The sequence below is a fragment of the Spermophilus citellus genome (assembly GCF_964194105.1).
Source record: "Spermophilus citellus genome assembly, chromosome: 2".
NCBI classification, from domain to species: Eukaryota; Metazoa; Chordata; class Mammalia; order Rodentia; family Sciuridae; genus Spermophilus; species Spermophilus citellus.
The window spans coordinates 156,183,881-156,211,352 of record NC_138183.1 but is presented as its reverse complement, the minus strand read 5'-3'; the positions used below and the strand labels follow the sequence as shown (position 1 = coordinate 156,211,352).

The following is a 27,472-nucleotide window of genomic DNA, read 5'->3' as shown; positions in this document are numbered from 1 at the left end:
AATCAAATTAGCCAGGCCTCTGCTGTTCCTTGTCCCCACGGGCCAAGGCAAGTTCATCAAGGCCTCGCACTAATTCTTATCTTGTTTAAAAGGGGCAAAAGTGACTCCACAGTTTCATCTGAGGCAATTTACACCCCGCCACTGGCCACGGCTCCAACTCCCCCAGTCTGTTGTGCCATCAAATCCATTAATACAAAATTTCTTCAGGGGAAACTTGATTGCTGCTCCATCAGAGAGCCACACAGGCAATACGTCTCCATCCAAGGCTGTGGCCTGCTCGGCTCCTTCTAATCCTGTTACCTAAGGAGCTAATTCTCTAATGCACACACTGCATAGAAGCCATCCTCTTTCCTCCTAACCCAATTGGTCTGCCCCAGAGGATTCCAGGAGCTAATGCAGAAATAAAGGCTTGGGGCCCATGGGACAGTCTCCAGGCTCTCGCACTGCCTCTTGATGGGTCCTAACACGCACGTGGCAGGCACCAGACTCCACAGTGTGGGGTGCTCACTCTCCAGAGTGGCGTGGTAGGAGGAGCTAGCCACATCCTGACCTTTTGGGCTCCTGTTCAGTCAAATTCTACCTCAGCTTTCCTCCTTGGTTTCCCTTTCTTCCCGTTTCTCTGTCTCCCTTCTCTCCTTGTCTTGTCCTCCTCTCTTCTTTTTCTTTCTGTCTTTTCTTCTTGCTTCTTATATTTTTTGCTTCTCCCCTTTCTACTTTCCCAGGACCCCAACTTCTTTTATATTGTTTTACCTTCTGTTTCTCCTCATCCCCCACCCCAACCCCCAGCTATGGTGGGACCCTCTTCAGAACAAGTCTGATTCCTATCACTTCTTCCTGGTTCTCTATCTCCAGATGGCTCAGTTCTGTGGAAGGAGTGGGCCCTAGAATATAGTTTGGCCTCAGCTTGGAGCAGGCGGTAGGGAGGGCCTCGTGGAAATGCACAAAGGTACAAAGTGGAGCTTTTGGGAGTCGTGATTAGGATGTGGGGGGACTGTTAATGACAAAGGGACTACAATGATAACCCCAAGGGGGTGTGCTACCACTAAAGACCAAACCCTGGTTTATGGCCCTGTGAAGGAATACCATCTACAAATGGTAAAATACTATATACACATTTCATAATGCTACAAGAGAAGAGGAGAAATTCTGTAGCAATCAGCAGCAGCTTTCTGTCAGTGGTCCTAATTAGAAGTGAGCAGGGGCCTAAGAGTCTTTGTTGGGCTCAAGGATGCACTGAGGAATCCACAGTGCTCTGCTGGACTCAAGCCCTCAGCAGCCTGGAGGCAGCCTGCTTCTCCTTGGCTTGCCTTTCCTTCTGTCAAGTGCAAAGTCTGGACTGAGGAGGTGGCCTAGTGGCAGGGTGCTGGCCTGGCATGATGAAGCCCCTGGTTTCATCCTTAGTACCACAAAATATAGTCTGAACACATTCATTCTGGGAACACCTGACTGTATACATTGTCTACAGTCTAAGGTCCCTGATTTTACCACTCCTCCTAGTCTATGCCCTGTCGTCAAAATTTTTACAGCTTTGAAGGGCATGACTTAAGGGAAGGGTAGCCTGAGCCCCCTGAGCTTGATTAAATCTTCTAGAACCAAACCCTGGCTAATGGCTCTATGAAGGGACCCTATCAAGAAAGGTAACCTGGTGCAGTGTTACATGCCTGTAATTCCAGCAGCTCAGAAGACAGAGGCAGGAGGACCACAAGTTCAAGGTCAACCTTGACAACCTACTAAGACCCCATCTTAAAGAAAAGGCAGGCGGGAAGGAAGAGAAAGGAGAGAAGGAAAGAAAAGGAAGAAACGATTATACTACAGACTTCATAGTGCATATAAAATCATTCCTACAGTGACCTCAGCCTATTTTATACTTATATTCAGCTGGAAATGGAATTAAAAAGAATGAAAATGTTTTGCTTTTAAAGAATGACTTTTTTTTTTTATCCATTCGTCTATTGAAGGGCATCTAGGTTGCTTCCACAGTCTTGCTATTGTGAATTGTGCTGCTATGAACATCGATGTAGCAGTGTCCCTGTAGCATGCTCTTTTTAGGTCTTTAGGGAATAGACCCAGAAGGGGAATAGCTGGATCAAATGGTGGTTCCATTCCCAGCTTTCCAAGAAATCTCTATACTGCTTTCCAAATTGGTTGCACCAATTTGCAGTCCCACCAACAATGTACAAGTGTACCCTTTTCCCCACATCCTCGCCAGCACTTGTTGTTGTTTGACTTCATAGTGGCTGCCAATCTTACTGGAGTGAGATGATATCTTAGGGTGGTTTTGATTTGCATTTCTCTGACTGCTAGCGATGGTGAGCATTTTTTCATGTACTTGTTGATTGATTGTATGTCCTCCTCTGAGAAGTGTCTGTTTAGGTCCTTGGCCCATTTGTTGATTGGGTTATTTGTTATCTTATTGTCTAATTTTTTGAGTTCTTTGTATACTCTGCATATTAGGGCTCTATCTGAAGTGTGAGGAGTAAAAATTTGTTCCCATGATGTTGGCTCCCTATTTACCTCTCTTATTGTTTCTTTTGCTGAGAAAAAACTTTTGAGTTTGAGCAAGTCCCATTTGTTGATTCTAGATATTAATTCTTGTGCTATGGGTGTCCTATTGAGGAATTTGGAGCCTGACCCCACAGTGTGTAGGTCGTAGCCAACTTTTTCTTCTATCAGATGCCTTGTCTCTGGTTTGATATCAAGCTCCTTGATCCATTTTGAGTTTAAAAAATGTGGCATTTATACACAATGGAGTATTACTCTGCATTAAAAAATGACAAAATTATAGAATTTGGAGGGAAATGGATGGCATTAGAGCAGATTATGCTAAGTGAAGCTAGCCAATCCCTAAAAAACAAATGCCAAATGTCCTCTCTGATATAAGGAGAGTAACTAAGAACAGAGTAGGGAAGAAGAGCATGAGAAGATGACTAACATTAAACAGGGATGAGAGGTGGGAGGGACAGGGAGAGAGAAGGGAAATTGCTTGGAAATGGAAGGAGACCCTCAGGGTTATACAAAATTATATACAAGAGGAAGTGAGGGGAAAAGGAAAAATAATACAAGGGGGAGAAATGAATTACAGTAGAGGGGGTAGAGAGAGAGGAGGGGAGGGGAGGGGAGGGGAGGGGGGATAGTAGAGGATAGGAAAGGCAGCAGAATACAACAGACACTAGTATGGCAATATGTAAATCAGTGGAAGTGTAACTGATGTGACTCTGCAATCTGTATACGGGGTATAAATGGGAGTTCATAACCCACTTGAATCAAAGTGTGAAATATGATATGTCAAGAACTATGTAATGTTTTGAACAACCAATAAAAAAATTTAAAAAAAAGAATGACTTTATGATTTTTGCTGGTAAATGGGTGGATCTGGAGACTATCATGCTAAGTGAAATAAGCCAACTCCCCAAAACCAAAGGTAGAATCTTCTCTGATACACAGATGCCAATACAAAAGAAGTGTGTGTTGTGGCGGGGGCAAAGGAAGAATAGGAGTTCATTGGAATAGAGAAAGGGGAATGAAGGGAAGGGCGAAAAATATAAATAAGAAAGACAGTAGAACAAATCTAGGGCTAGGGATACAGCTCAGTTGGTAGAGTGCTTGCCTCCCATGCACAAGGCCCTGGGTTCAATCCCCAGCACCACACACACACACACAAAAAAAACCCTGACATAACTTTCCTATGTTCATATATGAATATACCTCATGGACCTCCACATCATGTACAACCACAAGGGTAGGGTCCTAATAAGTTATAATCCATGTATGTATAATATGTCAAAATATGTTCTACTGTCATGTATATCTAAAAAGAAACAAATCTTAAAAACAAGAAAAAGAAAAGAAAATGTTTTGTTGTTGAAGCTTGCTGTGATTAATACAAGTGTATCTTGCTTTCCACAAAAGTGAGGTGGAATGTCCAACTAGCCTATATGGTGAATTGGTATGGGACTCCTCCAAATAGAAATTCACAGCAATTCTTTTTGAGACAAATTTTAGAACACACAGTTGCGTATCTGAGGGGTAGCTCTCACATATTTAACTGACAGAGAGAAAAGCAATACTTCTTTCAAGAAAACCACATTTAGAGGAAGGTATTGAGAACGCCTATGAAATGATAGGAAATGAGAAAGGGGGAGGGAGACTAAATTATAGACATTGCACATTCACTTAATTGTACACATTTCATGGAAGGAAATTTTAGAAGAATATAGACCAAAATATTATCAGTGACTGTCTCTGGGTGGGAAGCCTGTGGATGATTTTAATTGCACTTCCTAATTTTCTATAATGAGCATGTATTACTATTACATTTTTCTCTACATATATTTACTACTTCTAGTAAAGTGTGTAAAAATAAATATGTAAGCTATAAAAATGCATACTCTTTACTATTTAGATATGAATATTTAGATGAGAAAAAAAAAAAGGGCAGAACTGTGGTGACTCCAGATCCTTTGTCTGCAGAGGTGCCTGTCACCTGCTTGGCTAAGTGAATTATGTCCCTCTGGGGATCAAGAGAATGGCTCTACTCTGGTCTGAGCCACCCCACGGACCCAGTTCAGTGCCACTGAAGCATACTTGGCAAGGGACATAAATGAAACAGCAGCCCAGTGCACCCCTCAGCTGTCAGGCTGTACCCTTTCTCCATGGGTTCTGTCAGTCCCTGTCCCCAAGTTACTTCTTAGGGAAACATGGCCAAGCCACCTGGCTGAATGGGTGCCTGAGCTCCTGCCACATGACATCAGCCAGGGCGGGCTCCCCTTTGGTGGTCCCGCCCCCTTCCCTCCCGCCCAGAAACCTGATCCAGCTGAAGGACTGATTGCAGGAAAACTTGGCATCTCCCCAACTCTGGTGGCTAGCTGCAGCCTGAGAAGGTGCAGGCAGCCGCTGCGAAGCAGGCCGGCTGGGACACAAGTTTGGCAGGAGGTGAACAGGCTGGCCTCTGGTGGGGCTCGCCTTGAGTGTCCACTCTGAGGCCCTCCCATGTGTGGGAAGCTCACCATGAAGCAGTGGATCCTGCAGGCGCTGCTTGCCTGGCTGCTGCCCACGCTCCTGGCACAGGGAGAAGGTAAGGGGCTCCGGGGACACACGCAAGACTGGACTGGCCATCTATGGCCCTGGAGTAGGGGAGGCCTTGGAGGGTTGAGGGAAGGAGAGTCTGGAGCAGTCTTGCTGCAGGAAAGTCAGCTGTCTTACCACATGTGAGCATGAGAGCATTTTGAGGCATCATGGTCAAGCTAGAGTTGGGGAAGTTGAGCTTGGTGACAGCAGGGCTTCTGAGAGGGGAGCAGAGCAGTAGCTTGTTTAGCAGAAATATGCAGACAGGCGCCAGGAGAGAGGCTCCTCTCCTCTTTGCCCTGCCCCTAAACTCATCAAGTGGCAGCTGCAAAAGAACTTATAGCTTATTTGGTTCACTTTTTCCTGTTGAAAGTGAGGTCCAGAGGGCAGGAGTAATTCACTCAAGGTCACACAGCTTGTCAACAGCAGAGTGGGAACCAGAGCTAATCTAGAAATCTTCCTTCATCTTCTCTGGATTTTGTTTCATGGGTTTTCTGGGTCTCTATCCTACAGTTCCCTTTCAGGGCTAACTTCCAGTGATAACAAACTTCTCTCCATTCCCTTCTAACTCCCTTGAAAACAGGGCATTTTAGTCACAAAAGGAATTGTTTCCTTCTGCTGCAGACCAGGAAATTTTCTCCTCCTACAGAAGTGGGTTGGACCAGCCTCACTGGGGCATGGTGTGTGTGGATGCCACCCGGGGGCTGGACAGGTATAAAGGGCTGTGGGCAAGATGATTTTCTGCCATGAGCTGTCATTGGGGGAAGCTCATAGGATGAATTAAACGTAATCCATAGGTGATGACTGGTCCAGGGCTTCCTGGACTGGGTTACACAACCTCCTTCCTGCAGTGGCCCCTTTCTCCAAGGGCCCCTGGGATGAGTCTGGGGCTCTCCACACAACAAGAGTCCCAGTAGATGGGATCTGGACTGACACGGGTGTCCTGAAGAGACACAGTGGTCTGGGTGTGAGACTCAGTTCCTTCACATTCAGGACACAGTTCTCACTGTTCTGAGCTTCAGGTGTTCTTGTCTGTGAAATGGGCTGCCATTCAGAGATTGAAATGAAGACTGTATTATTGAATATTATTGCAAAGGAGCCTCTCAAAATAACAAATCTCTTGCTTTCCCTCTCTCTCTGTCCTTCTGAGGGAGGCTGAAAGCTTTTCGGGTAGCTGGGTGAGACCCAGGAGGGGACCACAAGACGGATATGCTGCAGACCTGCAGGGAAAGACAGGATGAGAGGAGGCTATGCTGTATATTGGAAGCCAGGTTTGCTGCACCTGGTCTGGAAAAAGCCCTGTGGACCCTGCAGTTCCATCTCTTCCTTGTCACTTGAACCCTGCTCTGGGCTGTGTCCTCCCCACCCCATATTTCATGTCTCTCCTTAGGAACTGTTCCTACTATTTCCCGGAAGGAAGCTAGGGTGCACACGAAATCCCATGGAATAGGCCCAGGTCCGAGGCACTGGGTTTTCCCATCCCCCCAGCCCCCCTGCCACCTCCTGCTCTGGGAGCAATTTGGTTCCTCCTGGGTATCTCCATACCTCACCCTCACCTCCTTCCTAACCTCATCCAGTTTGCCCACCAGGCCACATTAGGAAAAGGACCTGGCATCATGAGTGGCTATCTTGGATCATGTGTGTGGCTTTTGGCAGAAGGGAGAGGGGACGCCAGCTTTCATAGGATGCCCACCTTTCCTTCTTCGACATTGCAGCCCAGGGTCACAACGGAGGCAGTGAGCTATGTGCATGCTGCAATCTGAACTTGGCTGAGGAAACCCTGCAGCAGACCAGTGGGTCCTGAGACCCTTTCTTGTGGTCCTCTTGCCTGTTCATAGCATGTGCATCCTCAGCCCACTTCCCTTTAGCTGCTCCAGCCTCCTCCTCACCTTCCCTAGCAAGCCAGCTCCCTGCCCTCCTGTAAATGAGTGCTCAGGCTGTCCTAGGAGACTGCCCATTGCGATTTTGGCAAGAATATCTACAAACAAAATGCTCTAAAGATGGGAATTTCAGTCTGTTGTGGAGATCTGGGAATATCATGAGGTGGGGACACACTCCTTCCAAGAGCTTACAAACCAGAGTAAGAGAACCAGGGAACGTTTCAGGGCTCTGGTTTCCACTTTGAACTGTTCTCCTTTCCAGCCAGGCAGAGGGGGATCTCCCAGGCCCAGAACTCCACCAGGCCTGCCCTGCTGAGGCTGTCTGACCACCTCCTGGCCAACTACAGGAAGGGCGTGCGGCCAGTGCGGGACTGGAGGAGGCCCACCACCATCTCCATTGATGTCATCGTCTACGCCATCCTCAACGTGGTGAGTGTGGCCCCAGACGTCAAGCCCTCCCCTCAATGCAGAGATGGATCCTTAAAGTTGAGGCCAAGTCACCTGCTGGGCAGGATAGAGCCCTAGAACCTGAGGTCTGGCACCACAGCTGAGGATGGACTACAGCAGAATCTGTACAGCTGCCCAAACCATGAGCCTGGGCCATCTACAGCCAGTGGTCACTTCCTGCCTATGGTTGTCCATGCAGTAACCTGGTCATCACCTCCCTATGTCAGCCATGTGGGGGTGAAGACTTTCTTATTCATGTCTATGCCTTTAGTGCCTAACACAGGTCCTGGTACATGGCAGCTGTCACTAAATGTTGACAATAGATCTATTGTCAACCAACAAATCAATTAAGTAATGAGTTTCTTCATCAATTACTATAGCAGAGTGGGATGTCCTGCCCAGCAGAGGTCAGACATTGTGCAGAGTTATCAACGAGAAGGCAACTGTAGAAATGTGGTGTCTGTGTTGGGGTGGGGGAGGCAGAACCCAACTACACAGTCTACTACAGTCACCCTGTGCCCCTTGATGCAGGATGCAATCATGGCCCTCAGAACATCTCTGGAAAGAAGCACAGAAAACTGCTTACCATGTGCTTCAGGAAGGAAAGCTGGGATTAGATGAAGGGAAGGAAAGTGATAGACTTTTCACTTCATGTGGTTTTGTGCATATATACTTTGTATACCTTCTATTATTATCATCTATTATGTTACATGTAATATAATAGAAGATAACAGAAAGTATATTTATACCTATTATGTAGTCTATTATTATGTAGTGTATTTGTACCCTTTGTATAACATATAGCATATATATGACATATATACTAAAAGTGTGTGTGAATACACACACACACACACACACACACACACACACATACACATCTTTGAAGTTGAAAGGAAGTCATATTTCCTTGTAGCTTGCCCTAATAAAACACCAACTTGTCCTGGCTGACCAAGCGGCTCCAGCTTGTCCTTGGGCCCCTTTTGCTCACTCTCCTTCCCAGGGGATTAGGGGAACAAGGAAGCAGCTCTATTTTGGGGTGGTGCATGCAGGGCCACCAGTCTAAGCTCCCTTTCCTTTCCCAGGATGAGAAGAACCAGGTACTGACCACCTATATCTGGTACCGGCAGGTGAGCAGAGCCGCCCCTTGCCCACGCCCACTTGCTAGGACAGGGACTTCTAGGAGGGCCTTCTCTGTTCGAAGGAGTCAGGGATTTCAATGGTCTTGGTGAGGAAAGGTGTGAGGAGAGGTTCAAAGGCATGCTCAGCATGAGATTCGGGAGTTTTTAGTCTTCCTCTCTCAGGACAGGGAGTAGAAGGAAGCTTAATGATTAGTGGAGGCCGGGCACTGTGGTGCACACCAATCCCAGCGACTTGGGAGGCTGAGGCAAGAGGATTGCAAGTTCAAAGCCAGCATTAGCCACTTAACAATGCCTTCAGCAACTTAACAGGATCCTGTCTCAAAATTAAAAAAAAAAAGTCAGGGGATATGGTTCAGTGGTTGAGCACCCCTTGGTTCAATCCCCAACTACTCCTCCCCAACCACACACACGAAAAATGAAATGGAGAGGAAATCCCTCAAAGCCCTCTGGTTTCTGAAGTTCTTCACAGCATCCCAGACAAGTGCTTGTCCAACCCCTGTTGAAGGACCTCCAGCTTCCTGGGAACTCATGAGGCAGCCACTTCACTTTCAAGCAGCTCTAATTACCAGAAAGTTCTGCCTTCAATTTAGTTAATTGGGTGACTGAAACAGTTTATCCATTTAGCCCTCACAGTCTTGGTGGTCCCCTCTTATCCAGTTTCTGATGGGCATGGACCCAGCACTGGTAGGTGGATATCTCTGAGGTCTTGCCTAAGCCCTAGCTCTGAGCTGGAAACAGGAGAGGTGGCTGCCTATAGGCAGGGCTTGCTCTGGTGGATGCTGGGGATGTGGGGAAGAAGTCAGAGTAGAAGGGGAAACTAAAATGGCTGAAGAGGAGGGCAGGAGGATGAGGACTATTCAGAGGTCAAGCAGAGAGGCTCTGCAGACACAGCTGGTATACATGGGTCTCTGTGAAATCCTTGCCCACTCTCATGGACATGTTCCACCAGCAGCATCAGCAGCTCATGGGGCAGGGAGTAGGGTTGAGGAAGAAGTTAGAAAGTTGATCTCTGAGATACTGCTCCATTACTGCCTCATAGAAGGATTCCTTGATATAGAACACTTTTCCTCAAAGGAAGGACCCTGAACATGGCTAGGCATCCTGGACCTCCTTTCCCTGGAACATCAGCCTCGGTCCCACCTCTTTACCTCTAGGGTCACTTGTCTGCTCCAGTTGGTTGCAGTCTGCAGTGAGGAACGGTCAGTCTGCTATGTATCAGCAACAATGCTAAGGGACTGGAGTTGGAAATGCAATCTAGACTCAGGCCACATGCATGATGAGCTCACAGACCAGTGTAAGCCAAGACTGCCACAGACAAGTGGACAGACCCCTGGCATGCAACACAACAGCTGCTCATCATGGCCAGAATGTGAGAGCACAGAGGGAGTACACCTAACACAACAGGGCTCCTAGAGAAGGGGGCATAGATACCTTGGTAAGTCTGGAAGGATGAGTACAAGGTACCTTTGCAAAGAAGACAGGAAGCATGGGAGAAGGTATATGGGATGCAGAGATGTGGAAGTTTCAACAGTGTTTAATTCCATGTGGAAGGAGTGTAGAATTCACATGGTCCTTGAGATTTAACTATACTGTAAGAGCAATGGGGCAAAAGAGTGCTATGATCAGACTGGACTGGTCATTCTGGCATAGGAAGAGTGGAGCACACATTGACTAAAACTTAACAATATCTGGGTGCGGTGGTGCACGCCTGTAATCCCAGTGGCTTGGGAGGCTGAAATAGGAGGATTCCAAGTTCAAAGCCAGCCGCAGAAAAAGTGAGGCACTAAGCAACTCAGCGAGACCCTGTCTCTAAATAAAATACAAAATAGGGCTGGGGATGTGGATCAGTGCCCTAGTGCCCCTGAGTTCAATCCCTGGTCCCCCTCCCCAGACAACAGACAAACAAGCCTAATAATATCCACCTCTGCTTTGAGGTGGATGTTTTTATTCCCATTCCTCTTTTTTTTAATACCAGGGATTGAACTCAGGGGCACTCAACCATTGAGCCACATCCCCATTCCTTTTTTATATTTATTTAGAGACAGGATCTCACTGAGTTGTTTAGTCCCTTGCTGTTGCTGAGCCTGACTTTGAACTTGAGGTCCTCCTGCCTCAGCCTCCCGCGCCACTGGGATGTAAACCAAGACCCAAGAAGTTATTTGTTCAAGATCCTGAAGTTGAAAAAACAAACATAAAAAGATCCTGAAGTTTGAAATTGGTGGTTAGGAGTCCTTTAAATTGGAAATGGTGGCAGGCCTTCCCAGGGAGGGGCTGCCTCAGTCCGTGTTGTTATGCATGTAGGGAGAGTGTGAGGACACAGGTGAGGGGCTCTCCATTACTGCTGAGTGCTTTGGGTGCCACTGACACCCAGATTTTCCTGAGCCGATGTCCATCTATTGTCTGGGCCTGAGGAGTGAAGCCAGCCTGGTTTTCAGCAACCCTCCCTGGAGATGGAGGGGGCTCTGGTGACCATCGTCCCTCCTCCCCTAGTTCTGGACTGATGAGTTTCTCCAGTGGAACCCTGAGGACTTTGACAACATCACCAAGTTGTCCGTCCCCACCGACAGCGTCTGGGTCCCAGACATTCTCATCAACGAGTTGTGAGTACTGTCACCCGAGTCCGGGCTGTGGGGTGGCTGGAGAAGCCAGGTGGCTGAGGGACAAGATGGCTGCCATGGCATTCGAGATATTCCAGCCAGACTCACCCACTGTACATAAAGTTAGCCAGAGCTCAAGTTCTCTTTTCTTTCTATCCTTTTCTTTTAAAAATTTATCTTTTTTTGTGTGTGTGTGTGTCTGATGTTGAAACTCTGTACTTCATTAGTCCCAGGGCCCTCATCTCAGGGAAAGAAGCCAGTGAATGAATTCACACTGAGTTATAATAGCCTAATGGGGACAGCTGCATTTTTAAAGAGGACAGTTATGTTTCTGAAAGGAATGGAGCACTGATGGCAGCCACCGTGCCTGGCCACAGAGGGGATTTGGAGCTAAGGATCATGCTCAGACCTCCCAGGCCACGTCTGTGCCTTCAGCTTGAAGTGGGTCCCATCCGTCTTTATTTCTAGCAGCCAAACAGTGTCACTTGGCTTCAGCCAACAGAACTTCTCCCCCTCCTGCAGGTTCATTTAGGGTTCACCAACTGAACTTCTGAATTGCACAGCAGGGAAAATGTGTGGGGGAGGGATGGACAGAAAGGGGAAGGTGGCAAGGAGGTCCACCCAGTACCCACTGCATTGCCCAGCTCCACAGGGCACTGATATTTTCTCATGGGAGGCGCTTGACCACGAACCCACCACTCAATGCCCTGCACAGCTCAGGCTGGAGGCTTTCTGGGAAATCTGCTTCCTGTTGAATCTTCACTTTCAATAGTGAAATAGGCTTCCTCTTAACTTCTTATCTCTTAGCCTTCCCCACAGAAGATTGAAGGCTCAGACCCTGGGCTCAGCCCACTTCCTGCCACTATGGTCACTTGGGAGAGCCTAAGGGTCCAGGATCAGCCAAAAGAGTGAGATGAAATCTTGTTGGACTTTTCTGGGTCCCTCTAATTCTTATCCATGATTTCTCTAGTTCTTTTTCTGCTGGAGAGTATATTCATTTTCAAGGACTTCTAAAAATGGGAAGTAAAGAGAAATCAGAGTCAAATAGAACATAAGCTTCCATTCTTGCCTGTAATCTCAGTCCTAGAGGTTCTGGGAGCCAAGCTCTACCCAGCCTGGGTGTACATGTGAATGCACGTGTGTGTGTGTGTGTGTGTGTGTGTGTGCGCGCGCGCGCATGGGGGCAACTGGACAAGCTCTCTACAGCCCGAGGCTTTGAGGTTCCTGAGTCGCTTCCCTGCCTTTTGTAGCTAAGTTGCCAGAGGAGTAAAGCAGAAGTGCCCTTTCCTACTTGGAAGGTAACCTGACAATGGTGGGTTAGGAAGCCTAAGATAGATAAGAACATTGGAAAGCTGCAGCCAGACAAAACCCTCTGGATTGTCCTGCGGCCTGTACCCTCCCTGAGTTTCTTTCCCTCCTGGGCTCAGAGATCTTCACACTCCCAGGGCTGGATCTGCCTCTTGAGCCTCCACACTGATCTCTCTTCCCTGACCAGTGTGGACGTGGGGAAGTCTCCAAATATCCCATACGTGTATGTGCAGCATCAGGGTGAGGTCCAGAACTACAAGCCCCTCCAGGTGGTGACCGCCTGCAGCCTCGACATCTATAATTTCCCCTTTGATGTGCAGAACTGCTCGCTGACCTTCACCAGCTGGCTTCACACCAGTGAGTATGTGGGCCTTGGGAGGTGGGGACAGAGGTGGGAGCAAGGACACCTGGGCAAGGAGCACTTAGGAAGCATTCTCCCTTATCACCCATTTTACTTATCTCTTCTCTTTTCCTTCCTTCCTTCCTTCCTTCCTTCCTTCCTTCCTTCCTTCCTTCCTTCCTTCCTTCCTTCCTTCTTTGTTTTTTGGTGTGTGTCCTGGGGATTGAATCCAGTGCCTTACACGTACTAAGCTTTACCACTGAGCTACATCCTGAGTCTCAACTGCTAATCTTCTTAATGTCATTGAGACTCTATTTCCTCATCCTCCAAATGGGGTCAATATCTGCCTCACTGCCTCCCCCAGTAGTAGTAAGGATTTCATGAGACAGCATGAACCAACTTCACATGCTTATTAAGGGACAGTTCTTTTCCAAATGTCACAAATAGGATCTGGCACTAAGGTCTCTCAGACCCACTCACTTCTCTTCACCCCCAGCCAAGCCACCCTCATCTCCTGCCCAGATTTCACCATTTGTTCTTGTCCCCTTCCAATTCATGCTCCTCACAGCAGCCAGTGAACTCTTATTAAAATGCAAATCTGATTGTGTCACTTAAAACCCTGATGGCTTCCCAGCAGTCCTGGAACACATTCCAAATCCTTGACCTAGTCCTGCCCACAGTCCACCTCTCCAGCTTCATCTGGTGCATGCTCTCGGAGCTCTGCTCCAGCCCAGCTGCCTTCCTCTTTGGGCTCACAGCCCCTGTTCTTCCATTTCACCCATGCTCTTTCCCCTCCTAGGCTCTTCCCCCACTGCTCCCCCTCCTGCCCTAAATCCATACCCAGGCTGGCCAACCTCTCTGCTCAATCTTTTTTTTTTTTTTAAAGTATTTATTTTTTAGTTTTAGGTGGACACAATACCTTTATTTTATTTTTATGTGGAGCCAAGAATCGAACCCAGTGCCTCCTCATGCTAGGCAAGCGCGCTACCATTTGAGCCACATCCCCAGCCCCCTCTGCTCAACTTTCTGATCACCACATAAGTATTAGCAACCTGGGAAACCCTCCCCCCCACACACTCCCAGAGGAGCCCATCACTGTCCTGCAAGTGTAAAACACCCTGTTTTTCTCACCATCTGTATGACCCTGTCAGTACTTATTTGGTGTCCACTTCTGAAATAGATACAAATGTAGAGAAGGCAGGGACATGATTTGTGCCCCACCTTTAGATTTCTAGCACAGGGCCTGGCACACAGGAAGACATCTGGCAAATTATTAAATGTATGAGTGTCAGGTGACTCCAAGAGGGCTAGGGAATGAACCTTATCTAACTGACTGCGAAAAGGCAGCCTTCGTTTCTATTTTGATTTTTTCATTATATTAAATTATGGCAGTGAAATAACATCCTTGGAAAAAAAAACCCCAAAACTACAGAGAAAGCCAAAATCTCCTTTGCCCTCTACCCTCAATCTCAAACTCTTCCCCCCAAATTCCATGCAATAAGAGTTAACTGTTGGGCTGGGGTTGTGGCTCAGTGGTAGAGAACTCTCCTCGCATATATGAGGCACCGGGTTTGATCCTCAGCAGCACACACAAATAAATAAAATAAAGGTATTGTGTCCACCTGCAACTAAAAAAATATTTTAAGAGGTTAACTATTTTTTATCAGTATAAACTTCATAAAGTATATTATTTCAGGTTCTTCTCTATGTGTTTATACTCACACATACATATCTACGGAAATATTGCATATACTATCATATACACGTACTTGATACTTTTTACTCAGTGATAGCTTCTGGATGTTTTTACATGTTATTGCAAGATGGCAAGTTCAAAATGATCTTCATGAATTTTAACTGCCACAGAATGATTTGGATCTATCATAATTTATTAAGCATTTTCTTATTGATGAACATTTAGATCTTTTCTGTATTTTGCTGCAGTGGATACTCTGGTCCTTTCTAATGCACATATGCATATCTTTTCTTTAGTATAGATATAGAGAAGTAGAACTGCTGTGCCTGAAGTGAGGAGTTTTGTCATTTTTTTTTTTTGAGAGAGAGAGAGAGAGAGAGAGAGAGAGAGAGAGAATCTTTTTTAATATTTATTTTTTTTTTAGTTCTCGGCGGACACAACATCCCCGCTGGTATGTGGTGCTGAGGATCGAACCCGGGCCACACGCATGCCAGGCGAGCGCGCTACCGCTTGAGCCACATCCCCAGCCCGAGTTTTGTCATTTTTCTAGTTCAACTTTAAAGACAGGTTGCTCTGAAGGCAAAGATGATAAATCTGTATTATATTTCATTTCATAAATGGATAATTTTATGTATGCAGGTATTGTGGTGCTAGAGATTGAACTCAGGGCCTTGCGCTTGGCAAGTGCTCTACCACTGAACTACACTCCCAGTTCTTTTTAAAAATTTTATTTTGCTATATTGCTGAGGCTGGCCTTGAACTTGCCATCTCCTGCCTCTGCCTCCTGAGTTGCTGGGTTAACAGGCATGCACCACCACGCCTGGCCTATATGTGAACTTTCTTTTTCTTTTTTCTTTTCCACATTTTTAAAATTGTTGTTTTGGCCAATATCATTCCTCAGTATTTCCGCTTTCCCTCCAGACCTCCCTTCCCTGGTTTCTTTGCTCTAGTCTACTGATTTCCCTCTGATTTTCTTAAGATCTACCCCACCTTTCTTTTCCTTTCTTCTCTCTAGCTTCTACATATGAGAGAAAAGTTTGACTTATTTCGCTTAACAATGTTTTCAAGTTCCATTAATTTTCTTTCAAATGACAATTTCGTTTTTCTTTATGGCTGAATTAAACTCCATTGTGTATATACATACCACATTTTTTTTTTTTGTCCATTAATGCACAAAATATAGCGATACAATTTGGCCAATATCACTCCCAGCACTTCTCCCTTCTCTCCTCACTTCCCACCCCTGGTCCCTTTCCTGTACTGATCTCTCTTTGATTTTCATAGGATCTGCCTCCACCTTTCTTTTCCTTTAAAACATATGACCTTTGACTTTCTGAGTTTGACTTATTTTGCTCAATGTGGTGGTCTCTAATTCCATTCATTTCCTTACAAAAGACTTAATTTTATTTTTCTTTATGCCATGCCTTGTCTTTTCAAGAACATCCATATGGATTTACATAGTGGTGCTAATTTAAAATCCCACAACAGTATAAATGTGTTTCTTTTCCCCACATCCTCTCCAGCATTTATTGTTGTTTCTATTCTTGATGACTGCCATTCTGTCTGGGCTTTCTGATGAATGGCTTATATGGCTCTTTGTGCTGTGCTGTGTTTTCACTCAAGGCTTTTTCTGCCCACACTGCAGGCCTGAGAAAGGCACATTATACAGCTTAGAAAACTGAGGCTGGAGGTTAGAGCAAGGCATGAGGTCCACTCACCTGATATCAGCGTTCCCTGGTTACTGCCCCCCCTGTGCGCCACTTTCTAAGGGTCTAGATTCCATAACTAGTCTCATTTCTTCTCTCTCAGTCAATGATATCAACATCTCCCTGTGGCGCTTGCCAGAAAAAGTGAAGTCTGACAAGAGCATCTTCATGAATCAGGGCGAGTGGGAGTTGCTGGGGGTGTTGCCTCAGTTCCGGAAGTTCACTATGGAAAGCAGTGACTGTTACGCAGAAATGAAGTTCTATGTGAGTGGGAGCAGATGTGGGTAAAATGGTGACAGAAACTACTAGTCCTTCATACCAGGGGGGCTTATGGAGGCATATTGGAAAAAACTTCCCTAGCCTTTTTCCCAGCTCCTAGGTCCGACATCCCCTGGAGCTTCAATGAAGTGGACAGGGAAACTCAACTAATTGTCCCTTGCACACCTGAACAGTTGCAAGCCTAGATTGACAGGCAGGATGTGGGCACTGTCCATTTCCTCCAGTGAGCAATCCAGGCTGGAAGTTCCAGGAAGCCAGGGGGTGTGGGCTAGAGGTGGTAGCTCCTGCGTGCAGAGCCCATCTGCCTCAGGCTTCTCCCAAGCTTCTCTCCTGGTCCCAGGTGGTCATCCGCCGGCGGCCCCTCTTCTATGCAGTCAGCCTGCTGCTTCCCAGTATCTTCCTAATGGTCATGGACATCGTGGGCTTCTACCTGCCCCCAGACAGTGGCGAGAGGGTCTCCTTCAAGATCACACTCCTCCTGGGCTACTCGGTTTTCCTGATCATTGTGTCTGACACGCTGCCTGCCACTGCCATCGGCACTCCCCTCATTGGTAAGGTCCCTCCTGGGAGAGGAGCTCAGTCTGGCGAACCTGGCCCCCTCCTACCTCCTCTGTATGTCTCTTCCCTCTTCCCTGGGGCACATAGGTGTCTACTTCGTGGTGTGCATGGCTCTGCTGGTGATAAGCTTGGCCGAGACCATCCTCATTGTGCGGCTGGTGCACAAGCAAGATCTGCAGCAGCCTGTGCCCGCCTGGCTGCAGCACTTAGTTCTGGAAAGGATCACCTGGCTACTTTGCCTAAGGGAGCAGTCAACCTCCTCCTGTAGGCCCCCAGCTACCACCCAGGCCACCAAGACCAACAACTGCTCAGGTGAGAGGGAAGGAGGAGAGGGGCCTTTTCTGGACTGGGTGTAGGAACATGGTAGGGAGTCTCTGGAGGATCCTGGGCAAGGCCTGGGAATTAGGTGCATTCCTGCACCATGCCAGCAAAGATGTCAGTGCAGACTTGTGCTTCACTTTTGCACTTCTCATTGGCTCAGGTGTGCATGAAGAGGGTAGGAGGCCTGGAGTCTGAGCATGTCAGAAGCTGAGCAAATGGCCTCTAAGATGGGCCTAGAGGAAAGGTCAGATGGATGCCCTGCAGGTAGTTATTGGCCTCCTTGCCTCATATGGTCAAATACTGAAGCTGGTACTTCCTAAACTTTCTCATTCTAAATAGCTCAAAAGCCAGGTCCTCAGAATTTCAATCATCTATGAAGTAGAAAGACACTAAACATGGAGCTCACACCTCCTGAGGACCTGTTGTAGCTGCTGTTTGTTGTTGGTGATGGTAGTGTTTGGTTGGTTGATTTGCTGAGCACTCTGTGCCAAGAATATATGAAGCACTCTGTGCACATTATCCCAAGTAATACTCATGATGACCCAGTAGGATTGAATGAGTTAACAGAGGCATGGAGAGGTTAAATAGTTCCTTCTATATCACAGAGCCAGGGTCTAGAAGAAATGTGATTTGAATCCGGGCTCTCTCTGCTCAGCTCCTATTCATCCTTCTTCCTGTGTTCAAGCCTTCTATGTGAGACTTGTAGTGTATCCAACACCATTTCATCATGAGCTGGTGAATTAACCCACCAGCCTAATGCTCAACTTCCCTTGGTTAAGGTAGTTATCTATTAAGTTTTTTGCATTTGCTAGTCCAGAAGGACATGGAGTCATGGAGAGGAGGACAGGGACTCCTGCTAGCCACTCCCTTCTTAGGTAATATAATGAAGCAGAGAGAGAGCAGTGGATTGGGAGTCCAGGCACCTGGCCTTAGTGGTCTCACCATTAAATGATGCTCCAGTTGCATTAATCACTTAACTTCTCTGAGCTCGGCATTGTCATAGAAAAGCAGGGATAGTAATCACTCTTACTCTGCCTCTCTCATGGGGATGCTGTGAGGTTCAAATGAAATAATGGATGTCAGATTGCTGAGGAAAACCCACAGGATGTTTTTAAAAAAATGCCCAGGAAGGATAAACACTGATTCCATGAAACTGGTGACTTGAGAAAGGGGTACAGAATGTGACTGAGGAGGAAGTACAGGAGTTCTCCATCATGTTGGTTTTTAAAAATTAGTTTAAGTTGGATGGTGAGTATGCAGATGTGTAAGTTATTCTCAATACTTTTTATATCTAAAATTGTTCATAGAAAAATTTCCACAGGCTGTAGAAAGATAAGAGACAGTATTTGGACCATCCAACAGTCCTCTCTTCCGCCAATTCTTTGTCCTTCTTCCAGCCATGGGGAACCACTGTAGCCATTTGGGAGGACCCCAGGACTTGGAGAAGACCCTGAGGGGCAGAGGCGGCCCTCCCCCACCACCACGGGAAGCCTCACTGGCAGTGCGTGGGCTGCTGCAAGAGCTGTCCTCCATCCGACACTACCTGGAGAAGAGGGATGAGATCCGCGAGGTGGCCCGGGACTGGCTTCGGGTGGGCTCTGTGCTGGACAAGCTGCTCTTCCGCATCTACCTGCTGGCAGTGCTGGCCTATAGCATCACCCTGGTCACACTCTGGTCCATCTGGCATTATTCTTGAGTGGGCACAGCCCAGCAGGGTAAGGGGTATAGGGCTGGTTAAGATGGGGACATAGGATTTCCACTTAGTTCCTTCAGGGCCCAGGGGATGTCAGGGACATTCCCAAGACACAGATGCAGTCCCATACCCCATTTCCAATTCTAGTTCATCTAAGCTATCCTGAACTATGGTCTGAACTCTTTGCCCCCAAATTTAGTGTTTAAGATCCTTACAGCGAACCCCCATCCACAGCTGCCTGTTATGGCTTTACATCCTGCTATCTTAGATTGGGAGAGACCCACGCATTCCATAACTTCACTCTCCTTATCTAGGCCTCAAGTCTCAGTTTCCCTTTGGCACTTCCCTAGAATTCTGCTTATTTCCACCAACCTTGTTTTTAGATTGAAAGCAAAATTAATTCTCTGCTACTAGGGCCTGATAATTCTGCATATGTTTATCCTGCCCTAATGTCTCCTTCTTCACTGTCACCTGTGGTCCACTTCCCTAATATTCATGCTCCAGCAGCTATTGGGGGGGGCAATAAAATGCTATAAACCCTTAAACTCTCTTCTCGACCATTGTTAACAGCTTTGGGGAAAGATTGGATGAGTGGAAGAAGAGGTTTAAAGTTACTAGTAGGAATGGGGTTCTGGAATTAGTTGTAGTTTTAGTTGTTTGATGCTTTCTGGATGAGGGTACTGGAGGGTGAAATGGTAGCTACTACGAATATGAAACAATAGGGGGTGGGATTGATGGTGTGAAGGTCAGGACTGTGAACACTTAGCAATGGAGAGGGAAGAAGGGAAGATCAGTTTTGTGGCTGTGAGATGCTGAAAGAGACCACACGTTCTTCTTATTAATTTGGTCCATGGTCTCTCAGTGAAGCTGGGAGCAAGCTGTCTCTCAGAAAGAGGATCCTGCAATGGCGACAAGAACTTCAGCACCATGGTCAGCACCAATTGGTTTTTATACTTAGAAAACAGCAAGAAAGCCAAGGCCTGGGTTTACCTATCTCCATTGGGAACTCTCAGCAGCCTCCCCTGGCACGTCCACCAGAACGCAAGACCATGAAGGAAGGAGAGTTGGTAACAATGGTCTTTGGTCTGACTTCTCATATCCTGGCCCCCTCTTCCAGACATCAGGGCTTAAAACATGCTGAGAAGTACCCTATCTGCATAACTCCATCCACCTAACAAGCTTTCAGAGAAGTGGAATGCTAGACTCTACCAACAGGGACCTGTCTTAGTGTATGCCCTCTCCCAGGGCAGAGAAATACTGTAAATTTACCCTCTCGTCTGTCCTGAGCTCTCTGTCAGAGAAACTATGATGGAGAGGAGTTAAAAGGAAAGGACCCAAAAGAAATACCTGGGATGAATTCTGACATTTCCACTGTCTTCCCCATTGTTCCAGGCCAGCCAATTATAAAAGGCTCAGTGTGGGACATCCCTCTAACCCCAAACTTTGCAAATAGGTGATAAATCATACTAGAGGCTAAGTAGAGGACATAACTGTGGACGCCTGAGTTCTCCATGTCTAAAAGAGCCTAGAGGCTGAGGGAGGGGGTTATCTGGTTTAGCTTCTTCTCTCCCCAGCCCCCAGCATTCAGAAAGAACTCATTAAATTCTGACTGGCGATTTGATCCTAAGATGAACTGGCAATGTGGGAGTCTCATCTGCCACCCTCACCCAAAATATCTGTTTTTGAGATTACTCAGAGTTTAGATTTATTTTTGTTTTGTTGATGGGTAGAACTCGGGGTCTTTCAGCATAGAGCAGGAGATTGTGGCACTGGGAACTGGCCCTCACTCAACACTGTTACCTCTGACTGAGCAAGACTGGGCTACTGATGGGGACTGTTCATCTCTCCCCACTCAGGATGGCTCTGAAGCCCATACGGTGAAGCCTGGTCTTAGAATCAAAAGCTGCCCCACTCTACCAGGACTTGCTTGGGCCAGTTATGCTGTTTGGTGATCCTCATGTCTCAGGCTACAGGGATAGAGAGGCGGACAGTCTGGTACTGTCAATGCACCACTGGCCAGTAAGTGTGTGGCTATTGACAAAGTGTCCAACCAGAGAGCTAGTGAGACACTAATCAACCTATTGATTCTCCATCTCCCCCTCCTCACCCTTCACCCATAATCAATGGGGCGACAGAGCCCAGCATGGAGGCAACCAATTAACCACTTGGAGAACGAGCCGCCTCCTGTAACATCTTCTGCTCCACTAGCCACATCCAATCAACTCATCGATCTGGCATCTGGGCAGTGCTGCCCAGGGATGGGAAACTGAGACCCAGGGCCAGAAGAGCCCCCGTGAACTGATTCCTGCCCATCAATACGGATCTTGGTCTTCTCCCAAGGAGATCTTGCCTTTGTTAGCTGAATGAAACACTAGGAATTTCCCTTCTGCTTGGTGTACCTCCTGAAACCTGCTTCCTCCCGCCTCTGATCACTTGGGCTAGTTGCCTCTCATTCTGTCCTAAGTGGAGAGAGAAAACCTGAAGCACTCACATCTTTATAAGTGCAGTTCTCTCTCATCTTCACTTCTCTGTGCAGCTCTATTCACTTCCAAAATAACTCCGGTTTTCATCTCCTTTTCTCATCCACCCTGTTTTCCAAAACCCTCATGTATACTAAAAAGATTCCCCCAGAGGCCAGTGTGTCCAGCAGGAACCCTCCAGCCCTCTGTGAGCTCCTGCCTGGTGCTGCTGACAGCCTTAGAGCCTGATGCCACCACCCAGGGAGCAGGAAGGTAGCCTTGCTCCCCAAAGCTCGCAACCTAGGCCCAAGGTCTCAAGGGTCCCCTCCCAGGAGTGGGCACTGCAAGGATGTTCAGGAGAGACCAGCAGCATGGCTGAGCTAGGGCAGGGGGAGGGTGGATAGGGGCTTATTAGGGAAGATTTCTTGGAGAGAACATGGAGGAGAAAAAGTTTCCTGGCTGGGTGAAGGAGGGGAAATGTGGTTCAGCATTCAGGAGCCAGATTCTCCTCCTTCCCCCACCACCCCCCAGCCTCTGAATCAATACATTTTGAATCTAATCTAATAACAGAGATTTAACGAGGGGATAATGCGTGTGGAGCCGCCAGGCGCTTTGTCTCCTCTTTCATGAGGCAGCTGGGGCCCATTATCCGGGGACAATGCCCCATGCTAATCACTCCCTCTCTCCCCCTCCTGAGTGCTTGGGGAGGGGTGGTGGGCAAGAGAGGGCAGCTCCTCCCTTGATTGGAGGGGAGTGGAAGGGTGGGAGGGAGGGGGGAGGACGAAGTCGAGAAGGGTCTAGTCCATGCCCTGACTTGACACCACCTCGTTGGCTGGGCCACACTGCGCACCCTGACCAGTAAGAGGTCGAGGGAGCCCCACCAATGCACACAAACAGCAGATAATTAGTGATCAGCTGCAGTGTTGGGAGTTTTAGTGTTGGGAGTTGTTTTGTTGGTGGTGGGCCCCCCCCACAACTTGGTCCTCTATAATTTAAGCTATCCCATTGAGGCCTCTGATTGGCCAGTCCTGACTGTCATGGTTAGAGAATTAAACCCTGGTTTTAGGGGACCAAGAACATCTCTCCCTGAAATAGAAGCCTTTTCCACATCCTCTCTCTCTTCTATCTGGAGGAGTGGAGGTTAGACTATGGAACTTTCTGGTAATGCCATTCCAGACACAAACCAGATTGGGAACCTGAAAGGGAAGGATGGAATCTCATTCCATAGAAGCCTTTGAAGAGAGACCTTTATTTCTCTTGCTTGGGATGGGCAGACCAGAGAGAAGAGGAAGTCAGCCTGGGACTTCTATCAGAGCTCTGAGGGAGGAGCCCAGAGGTAGGGCGCCTGAGGCCTGCCCACTCCCATTCCTTTCTGAAACATACATATTGGGGACAATATAGGAGTATAGGAGTGTGGTGTAGAGGGAGAGACCCCAAGTGTGAACTTGGCCCATTACAGGTCAGCTGTCAGCCTCTGACTGGCATGTTTCCTCCTGTGCTTCAACTTCTCATCTGTAGAAATGGGATCATGCCAGTGCTTGACTCACAGGTGTGTGTTGGGCGGGGGGCACCTTGCTCTAGTTAGAGAGAAGCCTGGGGAGATCACAGGTGGGGTACAGTCTAGTGACCTGTGAGTCCTTCCTGAACCCTCATATCATGTTCTGAGTAGGTGAGAACTGCTCCTAGGAGACAGAGGACCAGAGGCCTTTCTCCTTCTCCCCATTTTAGGGGTTAAGGCTCCTGTCCCCACCAGGCTGAATTCAGACTTCTGTGTCCTGTACCTTGGTGCTCCTTTCTCTCCCATTGCTACCTGTCTCCCTCATCGCTGCACATTCAGAACTGCTTTGCACAGAGTTCCTTGTAAAGCATCAGTTTTGAGTCCCTGCTCTGGGGAAAATGTGTGAGATACTGGAACACTTTGAGGGCCCATCCTGATTCTGTTTGTCTGTCCTATGCAGTGCCACTCAGTGTGTCCCTGGGTCTGCAAAGAGAACTTGGCAGAAAGACACATCATGAATATAACAGTCAGGATCATAGGATCCCAGGAATTTGCTTGCATGTGCCTGGGAGAACTCCTGACTCAAGACTCATAAAAAAGTATCCGTGCTAAAGCCCTCCAGCAAAATGTCAGTCTTCCACCAAGGGCAGCCATGGCCCTGCCTTCTAGATTATGTCCACAAGGTGGCAGCAAAGTCCAGAAGTTCTATGGAAGAGCCTGTACCAAACATTTTATTGCCCTCTTCCCTGTTACCCTTCCCAGATAAAGGCCTGCATCCCTCTCCAGCAGCCTCTGGAATCTCTTTCCTTTAAGACAGACTTTTCCTTTGGGCCAGCACTAAGAATGATGTTCCAGATTGATTTGTATCCTTCTCTTAAGCTCTGGCAAAGGTGGTCCTGCTACCTCCTCCCTGTCACATGCCCGTGTCCACGCTGATCTCTGGCACCTGAGCCTGCTGCATACATGCTCAGGCCTGTACAGCACAGTAGCCACACACTGGTTGTTCTAGCTTTTCCCCTTTCTGTTCGTGTGATGAAGATACTGCTGATGATGGTGATGAAGGCTGCTTAACCCCATGCTCACATGTGTAACAGGCCCATGGGGGGTTCTGTCTGTCTCTTCTGACCATGTCTCTAAGGCCCTGAGAGGCTTCTCTGTGTTCCTAGGAAAAGCAAGGTCAGAGGGAGGTGCTGAGAGTAGGAGCAGGGAAGGGTGGGGTCAGTGGTTAGAGAGGAAAGGCAGGTGTCTGGGAGAACCACAATCATGGGGGCTCAGGGCAAGGACTGAAGGGATGGTGCTGGTCCCAGATAGTTTTAATGACATGATTTCTTTACCCATCTGGGATAATGTCTGTAAACTTGCCGCTGTCAATGTGCCAGCTGTGGATTTCCTACTCCAGCTACAACAAATCACCAACATAAAACACAAGTTTGCTACGGTATAGTTCTGGAGGTCAGAAGTCCGCAATGGACAAGCAAGACTGTGCTCTTTCAGGAAGCTCTAGGAGAGAATCCATCTCTCTGTCTTTTGCAGATTCTAGAGGTCACCTTCTTTCCTTGGCTCATGGACCCTTCCTGTCTTCAAAGTCAGGAGTGAGATATCTTCAGCTCTTTCCTCTGCCTTCACATATTCTCTGGCTCTCCTGGACCCTCTTTCCTTTATACAGATCTCTGTGATGATAACCTGGATCATCTCAGCTCATCACCTCCTCTCCTGATCCTTCAGTTCATCACATCTTCCAAGTCTCTTTTACCTTGTAGCATGACATACTCACAACTTCTGGAGGCCAAGATGTCGGCATCTTTGACAGGGGCATCATTCTGTCCACTAATGTGAGAGATCTTGAGCAAGTTGCTTAGCTTCTGTGTGCCTCAGTTTCCTCATCTGTGGGCCCCCTGGAGTCCCTTTTCTGTTATGATGACCATAAAACTTATCATCCATATCAACACCTGCCTTTTAGGATTGTTTTGAGGATTGAAAGAGCTGATGCAAGTAGAGGGTCAGGCACAAAGTAAATCATTGATAAATTTTAACCGTGTTTCCATTATTGCTCTTATGCATACACTTAAATGTATCCAACACAGTAAGTTGTGGTATGGTCCATCACAGACTCACTGAATTAATCCTGTAAATAAATAATACTTTCTATTAGGCAGTACTAGTATGTGCAACAGCTTATGCTGATGAATATTGAGCTATGTAGAACAGGAAGGTAGAATCATGAAGCAATTGGTCCAGGACCCCAGCCTGACAGAAGGTAGGGGACCAGGCCCAAGACAGCCTGTCTTTCCATTGCCTCCTCCATCTCCCAGGATCACTTATCCTCCTGGGGGAAGACGTATTTAGACATTGGTAAGGGCTTCTTGAGATAAGAGGTGTTAGAATGGGGTATAGAGTCATTTCCCTAGAAGTGTTAGACACCAAACAGCCCCTTCAGATCCATCTTCCTAGTGCAGGGCTGTACATGGAAGTAGGACATGGGAGGTATCGTCGGCAGGACCTTCCCAGCTCCGGATCCAAGGAATCCCACCTTTCTACCTCTGTGACACTCCATCAGGGGACCAAGCTCCTGCTCTGTGCTGCAACCTATTCTCTTGGTTGACATACCCACTCCTTGCCCTTTTCACCCCAGGATCCATTTTTTCTGGTTCTTTCAAATGAAGCTCAAATTTACCTACTTTGTGTCTTTGTCACTGGGCTTACAGTTCCCATGATGGGTCACTCTAAGAAGTCTTCTAAGGTGGTAGAACATTTCCTGGTGCAGGCTCACCAGGTGCACACTCCTCCTTGACTCCCTTACCCTAATAATAATTGTGATCCATGCATTTCCTGTGATTCATTTAGCACTTATCCTGGCTCCCAGCCTGTAAATAGCTGAAGGCAGGTATTTCTCATCCTATCCACCACTCACACAGTCCCGAAACCTGGATCATGCTTTGCATTTAGTAAACCAGTCGAGTGACCTGTGATAGAGAAAAGAGATTGAGGACCAGGCAGAGGGGAGAAGATATCTGAAATCCTCCCCACCACTGAGAGTCAGGGTGAGGAGCAGGGAATAGAGGCAGGAAAGAGATTTGGGTAGCCCAAAGGGCATGGGGTAGGGTGGCCTTGAGGAGGCCCCCAACTCACTTCCTCTGTGAACCTTCTCTGAATTCTTAAGAGAACAAATCTCTTTTCCCTGGAACTTCCACCTCATGCTATAGATAGACAGTCTGGGGCTTTGTCTGTCCAGAGCGTGAGCTCCCTCAGCAGGGACCTCATTGGGTTTCCCTCAGCACTGTCATAGAGCTAGACATTGTGCCTGGCACAGGGTGAGGCTCTAAACCAGCTGAATTCATGAAGGGATGATAGTGTGGGCTCCCTGGAGTCCCTTTTCTGTTATGATGACCATAAAACTTATCATCCGACCTGGAGCATTTCTGTCCTGGGAATAGAGGTGCTAGTAATAATTGCACACAGATGAGCGGCCATAAAGTGGGGCTGTCCCAGCAAACAGGGTGTATGTTTACCCTACCTCCCCAGGGCCCCCCTGGCTCCTTTGGCAGCTGAGATCTGTGACCCAAGCCCAGGCTCCAGATTTTCCAACCTGGCAAGAGCTCAGACTGGGGGAGAGGAGGCCTCAGTCCAGCCCTTTGTCCAGGGTGGGGTCAGGTCTTCCTCTTGAGGTTCACCTCAGAAGTCAGGAAGATTTCCTGTGAGGTCGCAGGTCAAAGGCCATGTGTCTCAGCAGAGCTATGAGGAGACCTGGCCTGGCCTCTCCTTCCCCTCCCCAAGGAAGAAGGATGGACTGATTCTGGAGCAGGAAGTAGCAGCGCTAGGTGGCTGAGGGGTCACCCCACCGCCATCAGCAGAAGGAAGAGGTTCTGGCACCTCCCTTCACACTCAGGAGATGACCTTACATGTAGGATGGTGGGGGAGACCAGTGTGGAGGGGATGCTGCAAGCAGGGGGGACATGCCCCATGGGCTGATAGTTGACAAGGAATCTCTAGATAAGCCATTCTCTTTTTTCCATTGACCATTTTTCATTAATATTCCTTTTTATAGAGAAGAAATTCATAATCCCCCTTGCAGAGTAAAGAGAAAATGGATGTTTTCCTAAAGGGGAAAATGGATTTTCATTTCTCCTGAGCTTCTTGAAAGCTTTTGGGGATTTCCAAGAATTTGAGAGTGGAATAGAAATCTCCCTGGGGTGAGGCCATGTCTAAGCGGCAGCCCCCTAAGGACCCGATGTCAAAGATGATGACAAATCAGGGTGAGGTAAGAATTCCTCTCCTGAAGACCTCCTGTGATGTACGCAGGGGTGTGGGTCAGCCTCACCATCCCCAGCATGCATCTGGGACCCCAGCTTTACAGGGCTACTGTACTGCACAGTCCTGGGGGCACTGTTCACAGGGACTTTGATGTCAATGACTCTCCTGGAGTTGTGCTATTCAGCCTACAAGATCCAATGCAGATTTCGTCTCCTCTGTGAAGCCTTAGGGTC

General features: G+C 47.6%; 1 protein-coding gene across 1 annotated transcript; it reads left to right on the top strand.

The window, feature by feature from the left end:
- Positions 1 to 4,941: 4,941 nt before the first annotated feature.
- On the top strand, positions 4,942 to 19,034 carry HTR3A (5-hydroxytryptamine receptor 3A; the record flags this gene model as incomplete). Its single annotated transcript, XM_081281797.1, has 9 exons — positions 4,942 to 5,074; positions 7,207 to 7,373; positions 8,477 to 8,521; positions 11,024 to 11,133; positions 12,626 to 12,795; positions 16,284 to 16,444; positions 16,800 to 17,010; positions 17,105 to 17,329; positions 18,736 to 19,034. The coding sequence occupies exons 1-9, from the start codon at positions 4,990 to 4,992 to the stop codon at positions 19,032 to 19,034; spliced, it is 1,473 nt and encodes a 490-aa protein (XP_081137923.1). The 5' UTR covers positions 4,942 to 4,989.
- Positions 19,035 to 27,472: the final 8,438 nt, after the last annotated feature.